Raw genomic sequence first — 13,644 nt, 5'->3', positions numbered from 1 at the left:
AAGAGAGAATCTTAAAAGCAGCAAGAGAAAAGCAACTAGTTATGTACAAGGGAACTCCCATAAGACTGTCAGTTGACTTTTCAGCAGAAACTTTGCAGGTCAGAAGAGAGTGGCATGATATGTTCAAAGTGATGAAAGGAAAAAACCTACAACCAAGAATACTTTACCCCACAAGGCTACCATTCAAATTTGAAAGAGAGAGAAAGAGTTTTACAGACAAGCAAAAGCTAAAATTGTCAGCACCACTAAACAGGCTTTACAAGAAATGTTACAGGGACTTTCCTAAGCATAAAAGAAAAGACCACAACTAGAAATATGAAAATTATGAAAGGAAAAATCTCATTGGTAAAAGCAAGCATACAGTAAAGGTAGAAGATCAGCCACTTGTAAAGCTAGTAGGAAACTTGAAAGACAAGTAGTAAATTATCTATATCCACAATACGTGGTTAAGGAATACACAAAACAAAAAGATGTAAAATATGATATCAAAAAACATTAAATGTGGGCAGGGCAAGGCAGGAATAAACACTGTGGAGTTGTTAGAATGTGTTCAAACTTAAGATCCACTTGAAATAATTATACACACACACAACCCACCCTTACACCTCTAGGAACTAGAAAAAGAAGAACAAAGCCCAAAATTAGTAGAAGGAAAGAAATGATAAACATCAGAGCAGAAATAAGTGAAATAGACACTTAAAACAATAGAAAAGATCAATGAAACTAAGAGCTGTTTCTTTGAAAAGGTAAACAAATTGATAAACATTTAGCCAGACTCATCAAGAAAAAAGAGAGAGGACCCAAATGAATAAAATCAGAAATGAAAAAAGAGATGTTACAGCCAACACCACAGAAATCAAAGGATCAAAAGGGATTACTGCAAACAACTATATGTGAGTAAATGGACAACCTAGAAGAAATGGATAAATTCCTAGAAAATTTCAGTCTCCCAAGACTAAATTAAGAAGAAATATTAATAAACCAATTACCAGTAATGGAGTTGAATCAAGATTGATCAAAAAACTTCCAACAAAAATCCAGGACCAGATGGCTTCACAGGTGAATTTTATAAAATATTTAAAGAAGAGTTAATGCCTATGCTTCTCAAACTATTCCAAAAAGTTGAAGAAGGAACAATTCTGAACTCATTCTACAAGGCCAACATCACCCCAATTCCAAAACCAAACAAAGATGCCACAAAAAGAGAAACTTACAGGCTGATATCATTGATGAGATACAAAAATCCTTAACAAAATATTAGCAAACCGAATCCAGCAGTACATTAAAAGGATCATATACCATGATCAAGTAGATGCAAGGATAGTTCAATATTTGCAAATCAATCAATGTGACACACCACATTAACAAAACAAAGGATAAAAATCATATGATCATCTCAATAGTTGTAGAAAAAGCTTTTGACAAAATTCTATATTCATTTATAATAAAACTCTCAACTAAGTGGGTGTAGAGGAAACATACCTCAACGTAACAAAGGCCATAAGATATCACAGACTAACAGCTAACATAATACTCAACCGTGAAAAGCTGAAAGCTTTTCCTCTAAGATCAGGAAGAAGACAAAGATGCCCAGTCTCACCACTTTTATTCAACATGGTATTGAAAGTCCTAGCCACAGCAACCAAACGTTAAGAGACTAAATCCTAAGAGTTTTCATCGCAAGGAAAATTTTTTTTCCTGTTTTAAAAATTTTGTCTGTAATGAGATGATGGAAGTTCACTAAACTTATTGTGGTAACCATTTCATGATGTGTGTAAGTCAGATCATTGTGCCTTAAACTTATACAGTGCTGTATGTCAATTATATCTCAATCGGGACTTCTCTGGTGGTCCAGTGGTAAAGAATCCACCTTACAATGCAGGGGACGCGGGTTCAATCCCTGGTCAGGGAACTGGGATCCCACATGACGCGGGGCAACTAGGCCTACACGCTATAACTACTGAGCTCGTGTGCCTCAGCTAGAGAGCCCATGTGCTGCAAATTACAGAGCCCATGTGCTCTGGAACCCGCACGCCACAACTACAGAGCCCACGCGCTCTGGAGACTGTAGGCCACAACTAGAGAGAAGTCTGTGCACCACAATGAAAGATCCCATATGCCTCAGCGAAGATCCCACATGCCATAACTAAGACCTGATGCAACCAAAAACAAATAAAATAATAGATCTTTTAAAAACTTATACCTCAATAAAACTGGAAGAAGCAAAAGCAATGTATAAGTTATATTTTAATAAAGATATATGCTTAAGGATAAAAGTGGGAAAGGAATGCATAAAATGAAAATGTGTCTGTGTGAAAAAAATATGAAAGCAGGTTGAAAAACCACTTATTACGATGAAAATAAAGAGCTTTCTGTTTTCAATTCTTTCATGAATTGAAAGGGACATTCTGGTGCATATGTGTATTTTATGTCATGCCAATAACTTTTAACATACAGGACACCCCAGAATGGTTTCTGCCCCATCAATGGATTCAAAGATGCTTTGTCAGCTACTCTATTGAATGCCAGAATTAAAGCTTTCCTTACTGTCAGAAAGAGGGGGACTCTTGGTTAAAGGAGCTGGCTACCTCCTGCTGATAGGATACTATTTCCTGACAGAATTCTATGATTTCAGTGAGTTTGTATAAATTTATTTCTTTTTTCAGGTACCCCAGTTATGAATTTATTAGTGATAACTCTATCTCTTGGTCAGCTGGACTACATAATCGATACACAGAAAATTCACTTCGAGGTGTGATCCTGGATATACACTTTCTCTCCCAGGCAGACTTCCTAGTGTGTACGTTTTCATCCCAGGTAAGCATTTTTAAGTGATCAATACTCTTTGGTTATATTGGGTCAGGAAGTTCTTGGATTTTAAAAAAATGTTAGTTTTCAAGACTCACGTACAATGTTTTTAATATTGGGGAATGATCCCTTTTGTGAAAGAATGAGAAGATTCCAGAAAACATAGCTATTTGAGTGCACTGAATATTTAATTGTTTGCAAGCAATTGTTGAATACATCTCTACTGAAGCCAGCTACCAGGGTTGTTTAAAGTACTTGGCTTATTCACAGCATTTAACAGAAACAGCAAGTAATTAAGTTTACTTAATACTTGCTGATTTTGCATACAATCAGTACGTAACCAGAGCCCATCCATTTCTACACCTCAGTGCACTGATACTGAGAGGCTTAAGTGCTCAGCATTTTGCCTCACTTGATTGCTTTATAGAAAATAAGAAAGAGTAAATGTAATTCCTCTTTCAGGTCCTTTTAACATTTCTACCAAGCAAGAAACTGTACATTATATTTAAGCAATACCATATTATCATCATTCTTTGAGTTTATTGTTATAGATATTTAATATGTTGTTGGTTTGGTGTGTGTGTTTTTATGAGTGCTCCAATCAGCCTTATATGCCCAGTGGAATATCAGCATAGAAAGATTTATTGTGGATTTTATTCAACTGTCTCATTTATGTGCATATTATTGGTTAGTTTGTTCAACACGCTGTTAAATGATTGTCTGTGCTCAGACCTATACTAGGTGTAGAGGGAATTTCAAAGGAGATCGAAGATACAGCTCTTACCCTGGTCCAGAATCTAGTGAGCAAAATATCCACATGAAATAACCAGAGAATAATTACAAAGAAATATAAGCCATGTAAAATAAGTATACGTCTGAAAGCTTAGAAGAAGCAGAGAAAAGAAAGTGTGAAAAGGAAAGACACATCATTTACATGGGACTATACTGCAGAGAGTATTAAGAAATGGACAGTTTTTTATTACGTGACAGTGCACACTGTCACAATGGTATGGTGATATGATTGTTGGAAAGATACTTATCCCAGCAAAGCCTGTATGAGTTCCTTCAATGTGGCATAAGAATACAACTTAAGACGCAAAGACAGCTGCACAGAACAGGAGTCACATGGCAGCAGTCCTCATCAGAGGGAAAACATGAAGGCATCCATAGCTGATATTCTCCCTAATTGGGGTGAGGATCCTATCTTTGAGAAGGGGGTGGGATGGGGGGAGGAGTTGTAACTACCTAGTCCCTCTCAACTGCTTTTGAGAATCTGGCTATGGGCCTACATGATCAACAGGTGCAAATAACACATTTTCGAATGCTTCTTGTTAGAATGATTGAATCAAGAGTCACTTTCCCAGATGTACCACCTCCTCTGTAGGTCTAGATTTTAGGCCTTCCTAAAGTCTATTCCTTTAGTCCAGGGTTTCTCAACCTGGCACCGTTGGCATTTGGGGCTGGATAAGTTGCTGTGAGGTGCTGTCTTGTGCATTATAGGATGCTTAGCAGCGTCCGTGGCCAGTAGCCCCTCACCTCAAGTTGTGACAGCCAACAGTGTCTCCAGACATTGCCACATGTCCCGGGTGGGGGGAGTGGGAGGGCAGAATCACCCTTGTGAGAACGACTGCTCTAGTTATAAAGCTCTAGAAGTAAATAAATATATACATGTCTAAACATTTACTAGCCTTACATGGAGGTAGACACTGAGACTTACAAGGACGTGCTCTATGTTTTGCTTTCCTTTGTCCAGCTCTCCTTAATAATGCCATTAGACTCATTCTGGAAAGAAAATCTTTTGTTTATTTCCCTTTTCAAGGATGTGCTGTAGAATTTTTGATCCTCATAGCCTCATAAGTCTAGTTTTGACCCAGAAGTCAGGGCCTCTGTCACTTCATGATACTGGAAACCTGTCCAGGTTTGAAGAGCATATTGTTCACACTACTTTGTTCTAGTTTATGCATAATATCAACCTCTGTGTCTTCTTCAGACCTCAGATCCAGAGAAACAGTTTATATGAAGAAAGTGTAGTAATGAGAGGTCTGGTTGTATCCAAAGGAATAAGATTTGTGATTATATATTATATTGTTCCTAAAAACTCTTGGCAAGTCAAGGTTCATCCAAAATAACTCTGATCATTTAAACCAATATTTTGTGTCCCAAGATAGACTTGAATACCTCAAAACAAGTTAGGGCTCAGAATAAAAGTTTAACAGTAAAAAATACCTTACATTTATATAGTGAGTAGCAGTTTGCTAAATGTGATCACCTCCTTTCTTGGTGACTAACAGCTGTAGCATTTGAGACTGTGGAATAATTCCACATTCAGTGATTAATCTTTGGGCTTCCTTGCACCCCGGTTTTCTTTGGTTTTTTGGTTTTTTGGTTTTTTTGGCTGCATTGGGTCTTCATTGCTGCGTGCAGGCTTTCTCTAGTTGCGACGAGCAGGGTCTACTCTTTGTTGCAGTGCACAGGCTTCTCATTGCGGTGACTACTCTAGTTGCAGAGCATGGGCTCTAGGCACACAGGCTTCAGTAGCTGTGGCACATGGGCTCAGTAGTTGTGGTGCATGGGCTTAGTTGCTCCACGGCATATAAGATCTTCCCGGACCAGGGCTCAAACCCGTGTCCCCTGCATTGGCAGGCGGATTCTTAACCCCTGCACCACCAGGGAAGTCCTGCACCCCAGTATTTTTTGAAAATATTTTTAGTAAAAAGGCATTTGGTACAGTTTAATATTTTTGTGGTGTGAACGAGTTGGTTGGTGGCTTGTAGCATAAACCAAACCAAAATTGCCATAAACCAAAATCGGAATCGCTTGAAGAATGCCCCCAAAATGTCTCATCAGCAGTAGCAGTGGAGTTTGAGAAAACGTCACTGATGACATCAAAGTATCAAGCCATTGACTTCATGAGACAGAGAACAAGAATGAGACATTGTGGGCTCTGGAGTCAGACTACCTGGGTTTAAATCCAACTTTGACCACTTAGTGACTCTGTGGCGTTTGAACAAATTACTTAGCCTATCACTGACTTTTTCCCCCCTCCCTGTAAAAATGGTAATAACAGTAATACCTACTGCATAAAGTTTTTGTGAGGATTAAAGTGTTATTATATGTAAAGCACTGAGAATAGTACTCAGCATTATGTTAAATGCAATGTTAGCTGCTATTATTATTTATAAAGGAATAGGTATAGGTATATCTTTGCCTGTTAGACTCTACAGTATTTATTTTAACAGCTTTTTTTCACATGGCCCCATTTCAGACTATATGATCTCACGTTTTAGAAGGAACATGAAATATGCTGTTCAAGGACTCCATTACCTCTGCTTATGGTCACGGGTGATGCTTAGGTTCCACATAGTCATTGTGTGCATTGGATGTGTGTAACAATTCTTCATAAAGAATAATAACCGGTAACATTCGGCATATTAATTCCTGTGCCGAGGTACCACCTTAACTCTATTTTATTAAGCTTATTGAAAGAGAGCGTCACCATATAATATGAATTTTCAGAAACAAAAGCTCTTCATTCCCAAAGGGTGAGTGATAAGTAATAGTATTTGCTTTAGCAAATGCAGGTAAACTGGTGTATGTTTTGACTTTAGGGAAATTAATCTGCAGACTTTCCTGCAGAAACCAGAAGAAGACTAAAGCCTTACATCCAGAAGGGTGATAAGAGAATAAAACAATGAGAACCAAATCTCAGCCCAGAATAATCTCATTTCAAGAGATGGTTAGAAGGGATAAAAGTTTAGTATCTTCTTCATAATGTTTTGACAATCCTGAAGTTTCAGTCATGTAAACTTTCTGTCTCCTGTATACTACCCTTTGAGGACTTTTATGCTATATGACAATAGAGTTTATCTGTTGACCATGTGCTATTGTAGACAATACTGGAAGAATGAAATGTATTGTTAGAAGGAAATTGCAAGGCCGGATTGATGTTTGAGAAACTGTAGGCACAAATGTCATGGCACCTTAATCAGGATTCTTTATAAGGTTTTGGACCCATTCTTCTCAGTCTTAGGGCTTCTAATCATTCTTGGTTTTATATCCACAAGTGAGGTCTGGGAATTCTTTCTCCTTAAGTGAAAAGTTTTTAAAAGCCAAGAATATGACTCTACTCTCTAATTTTGTTACTATTGTTGCACTCAGTTTTCTGAATTCCTTCATCAGAGCTCTTTCTCATAGCCAAGTTTGTCCTAAAAGCCTCATAAATTGAAGAAAACAATCTTCAGGATTTAGTCTGAAAATTAGAGGCAATATTAACACTTTTCAACAGCATCAAGTAAGTTTTGAAAGCTATGCAGTGCATCGCATTCCAAACTATTCTACCAAATACTCTAATCTTGTTCTGTGTTACTGGAAGTTGCCTATGCCCTAAGCATCTCCTATGTCATTTAAGTTACTTTCATATTTAATGAAACCATCTAAAATCTGAAGCAAAGGAATTGGAGTTCCAATTCCAGCAGTTGACAGCTCACTCAGTTGTAGATGGGCAAAATATCAGAAAGGTTTTCTTTTTTAAAATACTGTTTATCAAGTTTTAGAATCAGGTTTTATAACTCTGGAATCTGATTTACAAAAATGGTTTGTAGATGTCCATTTTAAAGACTGTGGGTAATCAACATTTTTTAAGGAACAGTCAACATTGTTCATTAGTTTCTCAATCATTAAAATCACCATAGGACAAAATTACTTTTTTTTCCCCCTGAGACACTTCTCTTTGTGGCACTTAATATGACATTCTCCTGGCATTCTCTGTTGTTTCATTCCAAATCCACACACAACACAACTGGCCTCGTCACGTTTTGAATCAGATTTTGGAAAGCCCAGAGGGAGAAACCAGATACTACATTCATTTTATTCTAGACAGATGGCTCTCGATAGGAATTTCCACTGAGGTATGGTTCATGAAACAACAGTAGATACTGTTCTCTCATTGAATAGCAAAACAAAGCAGTTTACAGTAAAAGTTCACAGATATCCCAGCCTCATGCAGTGAGACAAGAGCCCACTTCCAACTTCTCACACTAGGAGATCCTTCTGGCCCTGTCAATTTTGACAAAAGCCAAGATCCCATCTGCTCTGAGAAAGCTTTGGAGGCTCATGCAAAGCTCAGCTGGTTGTTACTCAGGGATAAAATTCAAACTAATGGACCTTCCTCCACTTTTTAATTATTTTTTTGTAAATACAGTCATATCTATGTTTTATCCTTTGGCAGGATTTTTGCTTTTACTCATTACTGTGTGCTTAGTAGTGTTCTAAAAATGATATAGTGCCACATCAACAGCAAATGAAATAAAACATATGTGTGGCCAAGCACTGCTTTGCAAACCGTAGACTACCCCTCTCAATCATGCTACCTGTCAAGTATCAAACCTGAGTATTGACATCAACTGAAAGACCTCATTTACCTGTCACGTGATTTGGATTTGTTAAGCCCAGAGAGGAAGCCTAGGGTGATTAAATGCAAACGTTGACACCATAGTAATCTTTCTTGCCCTTTGCAGTATATTGCCCCATGGTTAATATAGAGAAAAATTTTTAATTACTCAGAATGTTATATATGGATCTTAAGGATTAAATATCACCAGTTGGACTGGTATTATGCATGGAGCAGTATTCATTCAGAAGGTACTTACTGAGTGGCTACTCTGTGGCAGGCACTGTACTAGGTACTTATCCTCAGAACCTAAGGCAGTTCAGTGTATGGTTTAGAGACAGAGAGTTCTAATTACATTTCTGTCATTTACTAGCTCCTTTATTCATTTTTTTTATTTTTTGGAAATTAATCTTTCTTTGGCATAGTTTCTTCAGCTGTAGAATATAAATAATAACAGTAACCAACTCATAGGGTTGTTGTGAGAGTTCAGTGAGTTGAGAGGAAGCATGTATGCAAGCGCAGCTATTAGAACAGTGCTCAGTAAGCTCAGCTGCTCTCATTATTGCCATTATTATGAGAAGGACAAAGAGTCTTATATTGGTCCACTCTGTGTCTGCAAGTTCTACCATTCGTAATTTCTTTGGCTTAAGAAAGTACACGTGGGGCTTCCCTGGTGATGCAGTCGTTGAAAGTCCGCCTGCCGATGCAGGGGACACGGGTTCGTGCCCCGGTCCAGGAAGATCCCACATGTCGCGGAGCGGCTGGGCCCGTGAGCCATGGCTGCTGAGCCTGCGCGTCCGGAGCCTGTGCTCCGCAACGGGAGAGGCCACAACAGTGAGAGGCCCGCATACTGCAAAAAAAATAAAAAAAAGAAAGTACATGTGTTATCCAGCAGCCTAATACATCAACAGCTATTGATACCAAAACATAAACTGATTATTAGGGTTACCCCAAAAGAAAGCACATCCCTAAGGGTATGGGACTGAGGGCAGTGTTGTTTTTATGAGAGTGAGAAGTTTATTAATGAAAGGAGGAAACACATTAGGGTTCATTACCACGGTGGGCCTTGTGGTCATCCGAAAGACAGTACAAGGTCTTGCATCCCTGGCTAGGGATAATTGACAAGTGGGTGGAGGGGCCCTGAATATAAGACTCTCAGGTTTTCCCAAGGCCAGCCTTGGCCTTAAGTGATTTCTTTCTGCTATTAAAATGTGAACATGGAGAATAGGATCTGCAAGAAAAAATATGCTTAGCAGTTAACAAGCATACACAGACTGCCTGGGTTCAAAACCTGAATATGCCACTTAATAGTAGTGTAACCTTGAGCATATTCCTTAACTGACCTTTGACATCCATAAAACGAGCATGATAAAATTTTATGGGGCTGCTGACAATTAAATTAGACCTAGAAACAATGTCTGACAGAAAAAACTCAGTAAATATGCCTCTATCATTGTTATTGTACTTTGCTATTATTGGAGCCGCTTTGTTTTAATTATTTAGTTTCTTTCCAAAGGCTTAACTTGATTTTGCTTGTGCTGTGTGGGCCTTTGGCTGAATTTGAAGTTCAAGTTCCAAATCTTTTTTAGCCTCATTTTGTTATAGTTTCAGTATTCAACCAGTGATCTCAATCGTACCAATATAAAATTAGTTTGTTGATGAAGTAGCAAATTTGAAAGCAAAGTTATTTTCTTGGTTCCATGTCTAGTTGAAATTCTAGCACTAGAATTTGGGCAGATCTCCTTGTATTTTAGTCCCTATCTGCAAAATTAAAAATACTATCTAAACTTAGTTTCATTTACAAATTACATATAGCATGTGAAAACCTGCCCTCGGGTTCCTAAAATTCAGACTTTTTAAGGAGTTAAGTTGATGATTAACCTAATCAGATTCCATTTGCTCATAACATTTAAGAATTTAGTTTTTGATATCATGAATGCCAAAGTTTTAAAGAACTGCTGGGTAATCCTAAATTGCTCCACTGAGCAGATTAACAATTACTATTAGTATCATTTTAAGTATGTGCAAAAGTATTGGTGTAGGGACAATAAAACTTCATTAACGGAGGTAACTACAACTGGAGATGTAGGAAAATTGACCTGAGTCGAGTCCTGTGTTCACAGTGTATAATGGAAGAATTTTCTAAGCAAAATGATAGTATTCTCTCTTTGGTCTTCACCTATTGTTAGAAAAGTTTCTGAAACCCATTTACTCTATAATGAATATATTTGTTAATTGCTTAAAATGTTATACCTCCATTAAGATAGTTATAGTTTATCACCAAGTATGAAGCTCAAGGAAGGAAGCTCAGATTGTGAAATTCCAGCTGCCATCCAGTGGGAATGGTAGGTATGTTTTGGACAGAGGAATCTTTTAAGTAGCCTTAAGTGCATCAGGTAGATGCCTCGTCCCCAAAGCCTAGTTCATCTGATTTCAGTCTAGATGCTACTGTCTACACATCACACACATCACACTTTAGAACGGAAGTGGCAGATATATTTTAGCTCATTTGGCAATAGTTGATTGTCAGTAATTACATGAATTTCGGTTGAGAAGAGTTCTGAGACCCAGTCCAAATTAGCAGAAAAGAGTATGTGATTGATTAACACTGAATGAAGGAAAGGGAGCAGCAGCATTTGTGTAAAGTATTTATAATCCTGATTCTAATCCTGAACCTTGAATTCACCAAGGGCATAGACTGTGTCTTACTCATTTTTGTACCACTAGTGCCCAACATGGAAGACTCTGTGGCTTTTAATAAATTTTTATTAAAATTAAAATTTTATATTTTAATAAATATAAAGTTATGAATTCATATTCATAAAATACTTTGCACTGTATATACACATACTTTTTTTCTCTGAGAGATCTTAATTGTAATTATCTTTTATGTTAAAAAAAAAAAGATACAAGCACAGAAATGAAGAATGACTTGTACCATCATCTGAGAGCAAATGGACTGAAAACCTGTGACTAGAATCCACTGCTTCTCATTCTCTCAGTCCTGGTCCTAGTCTAGTCCTAGTCTCTTTGGCCAAGAGCTTTCGGATTGCTATGAAGGAGATCTTACACATACTAACCAATTTTTTTTTCATACTTTCCCAAGGTCTGTCGAGTTGCTTATGAAATCATGCAGACACTGCATCCCGATGCCTCTGCAAACTTCCATTCTTTGGATGACATCTACTATTTTGGAGGTCAAAATGCCCACAACCAGATTGCCATTTATCCTCACCAGCCTCGAACTGCAGATGAAATCCCCATGGAACCTGGAGATATCATTGGTGTGGCTGGAAATCATTGGGATGGCTATTCTAAAGGTGTCAACAGAAAACTGGGAAGGACGGGCCTCTATCCCTCCTACAAAGTTCGAGAGAAGATAGAAACAGTCAAGTACCCCACATATCCTGAGGCTGAGAAATAAAGATGGATGGGAAAGACAACCAAACTCAGTTCAAACCGTTTGAGCCAAACAGTAGATGAAGAAGGCCCCAACCTAACAACTCACGGTTAAATGAGTCAACACCCCCAGCGCCAGGAGCAGCTGGGATCTGACAGATGCTTCATTGGTGGAATTCCTCTTTAACAAGGGCTACCGTGCCCTCAAAACCACGCACAGTCCGATAATGTACTCACGTATAACATACAAACAGGTTGTTTTCTACTTTGCCCGTTCTTTCAAGATTATGTCCCCATGAAACAAACACTGCCACATTGTGTAATTTAAGTGACACAGACATTTTGTGTGAGACTTCAAACATGGTGCCTATATCTGAGAGACCTATGTGACCTAACGAGATGACTCAAATAGCTCCCTCCTGCGGGGAGCTTGATTCTTAGCCAGTGGTGGTATTGTAACCACTGAATTCACTCCAATCAACAGATTCAAAATGAGAATGGATGTTTCTGTCTGGAATTTTTTTTTGAGTAATTGTACCAGTTCATCCACCTCATCATTAATAAGTGAAGGATACAACAGAAAATAAAATATTCATACTCCATTAGGAACTTTTGTAAAACAATACCATGAACAGATTCTTTAGTACTCAATGTTTCCGGACATTCTCTTTGATAACAAAAAATAAATTTTAAAAAGGAATTTTGTAAAGTTTCTAGAATATTATATCATTAGATGATGATGTGGCCAGCTTTATAGTGGAAAATGTTGATAAAAAGAAGAGTTTTATAGTTATGCTTTACTTTTTTTTTTTTTTTCCTGTTTCAGATTGAGTGGCTTAGCTCAGAGAGTCCTTGGTCCATTTTAACACTGAAAACTGAGTTTAGTTGGTGCACATTACAGAGTTGCTCAGAACCATCTTAGGGAAATTTTATTTTATTATTTTGGACATTGTTTATTTGATTTAATTGAATCAAATAATCATACTCCTCAGTGCCAGAGGAACTATCCCCTCCACTCCCAAGCTAACAATTTCAGGCTTGTTGTTTCTTATTGTGGCTATTGTCACTTTTTGTGAGTTGAGACCTGTTGTTTTATCCAGAAAATGATTTGTGCCCTTTCCTATCATGTCCTGCTTTTGAGAGTACCAGGAATCTGTGGGGTTGGGAAGCTGGCTCTGTTTCCTTTTTTTTTTTTTTTTACTTTATTTATTTATTTACTTTTGGCAGCATTGGGTCTTCATTGCTGTGCGCAGGCTGTCTCTATTTGCGGCAAGCGGGGGCTACTCTTTGTTGCGGTACACAGGCTTCTCATTGCGGTGGCTTCTCTTGTTGCAGAGCACAGGCTCCAGGTGCGCGGGCTTCAGTAGTTGTGGCGCACAGGCTCAGTAGTTGTGGCTCGAGGGCTCTAGAGCGCAGGCTCAGTAGTTGTGGTGCACAGGCTTAGTTGCTCCCTGGCATGTGGGATCTTCCCAGACCAGGGCTCGAACCCATGTCCCTTGCACTGGCAGGTGGATTCTTAACCACTGCCCCACGAGGGAGGTCCCTGGCTCTTCTGAAGTATGCATCTCATACTACATAGAGTTTGGTGAACAAAGGAGAGAGGAACCAGTATGAGACCCAAAATGGACTTGGGAATAACTATTCCAAATACTTCCTTTTAGTAATTCCTCATCAGAATCACTTTGGACGACAAGACTTTGATGCTGTCTCTGCTTTCTCTCTAAACATCACTTTTCTCCTTATAAGAACACTTCCTCTTTTCTGTAGCCTGCCTCTTTTAGATGCCTGGTAGGAGTATTTCATAGCATTGTTTTACCTTCTGAAAGAAAAATTTGATCCGTGTAGGAACCAGTAGCAGGCCTGGTATTAAATATCAGGAATCCTAGACAGAAAAGCCCTGTTCTTCACATCATCTCTAAATGAAAATACCTGTATGTAAAATATCCCCACCAAACTTCCCTATATTCTTTCTACCTCTCCATTCAGGTCTCCCAGAACTAACCATCTAGTGTCAGTAAGCAATTTTCAATTTAGTTTTGGTACAAATA

General features: G+C 38.3%; 1 protein-coding gene across 12 annotated transcripts in view; it reads left to right on the top strand.

Annotated features, from left to right (window-relative positions):
* FUT8 (fucosyltransferase 8) overlaps positions 1-12,955 on the top strand; it is a 489,197-nt gene extending 476,242 nt beyond the window's left edge. For all 12 annotated transcript variants that reach the window (XM_079912160.1, XM_079912164.1, XM_079912159.1 and 9 more), the window contains 2 exons: positions 2,667-2,817; positions 11,304-12,955. In XM_079912160.1, coding sequence (XP_079768286.1) covers positions 2,667-2,817; positions 11,304-11,621 — 469 coding nt within the window. In that variant the 3' untranslated portion in view covers positions 11,622-12,955. The remainder of the gene's footprint in view (positions 1-2,666; positions 2,818-11,303) is intronic.
* Positions 12,956-13,644: the final 689 nt, after the last annotated feature.

The sequence above is a fragment of the Stenella coeruleoalba genome (genome assembly GCF_951394435.1).
Source record: "Stenella coeruleoalba genome assembly, chromosome: 2".
NCBI classification, from domain to species: domain Eukaryota; kingdom Metazoa; phylum Chordata; class Mammalia; order Artiodactyla; family Delphinidae; genus Stenella; species Stenella coeruleoalba.
Note: the sequence above shows the minus strand (reverse complement) of the source record. Positions and strands in the feature narration are given on the sequence as shown.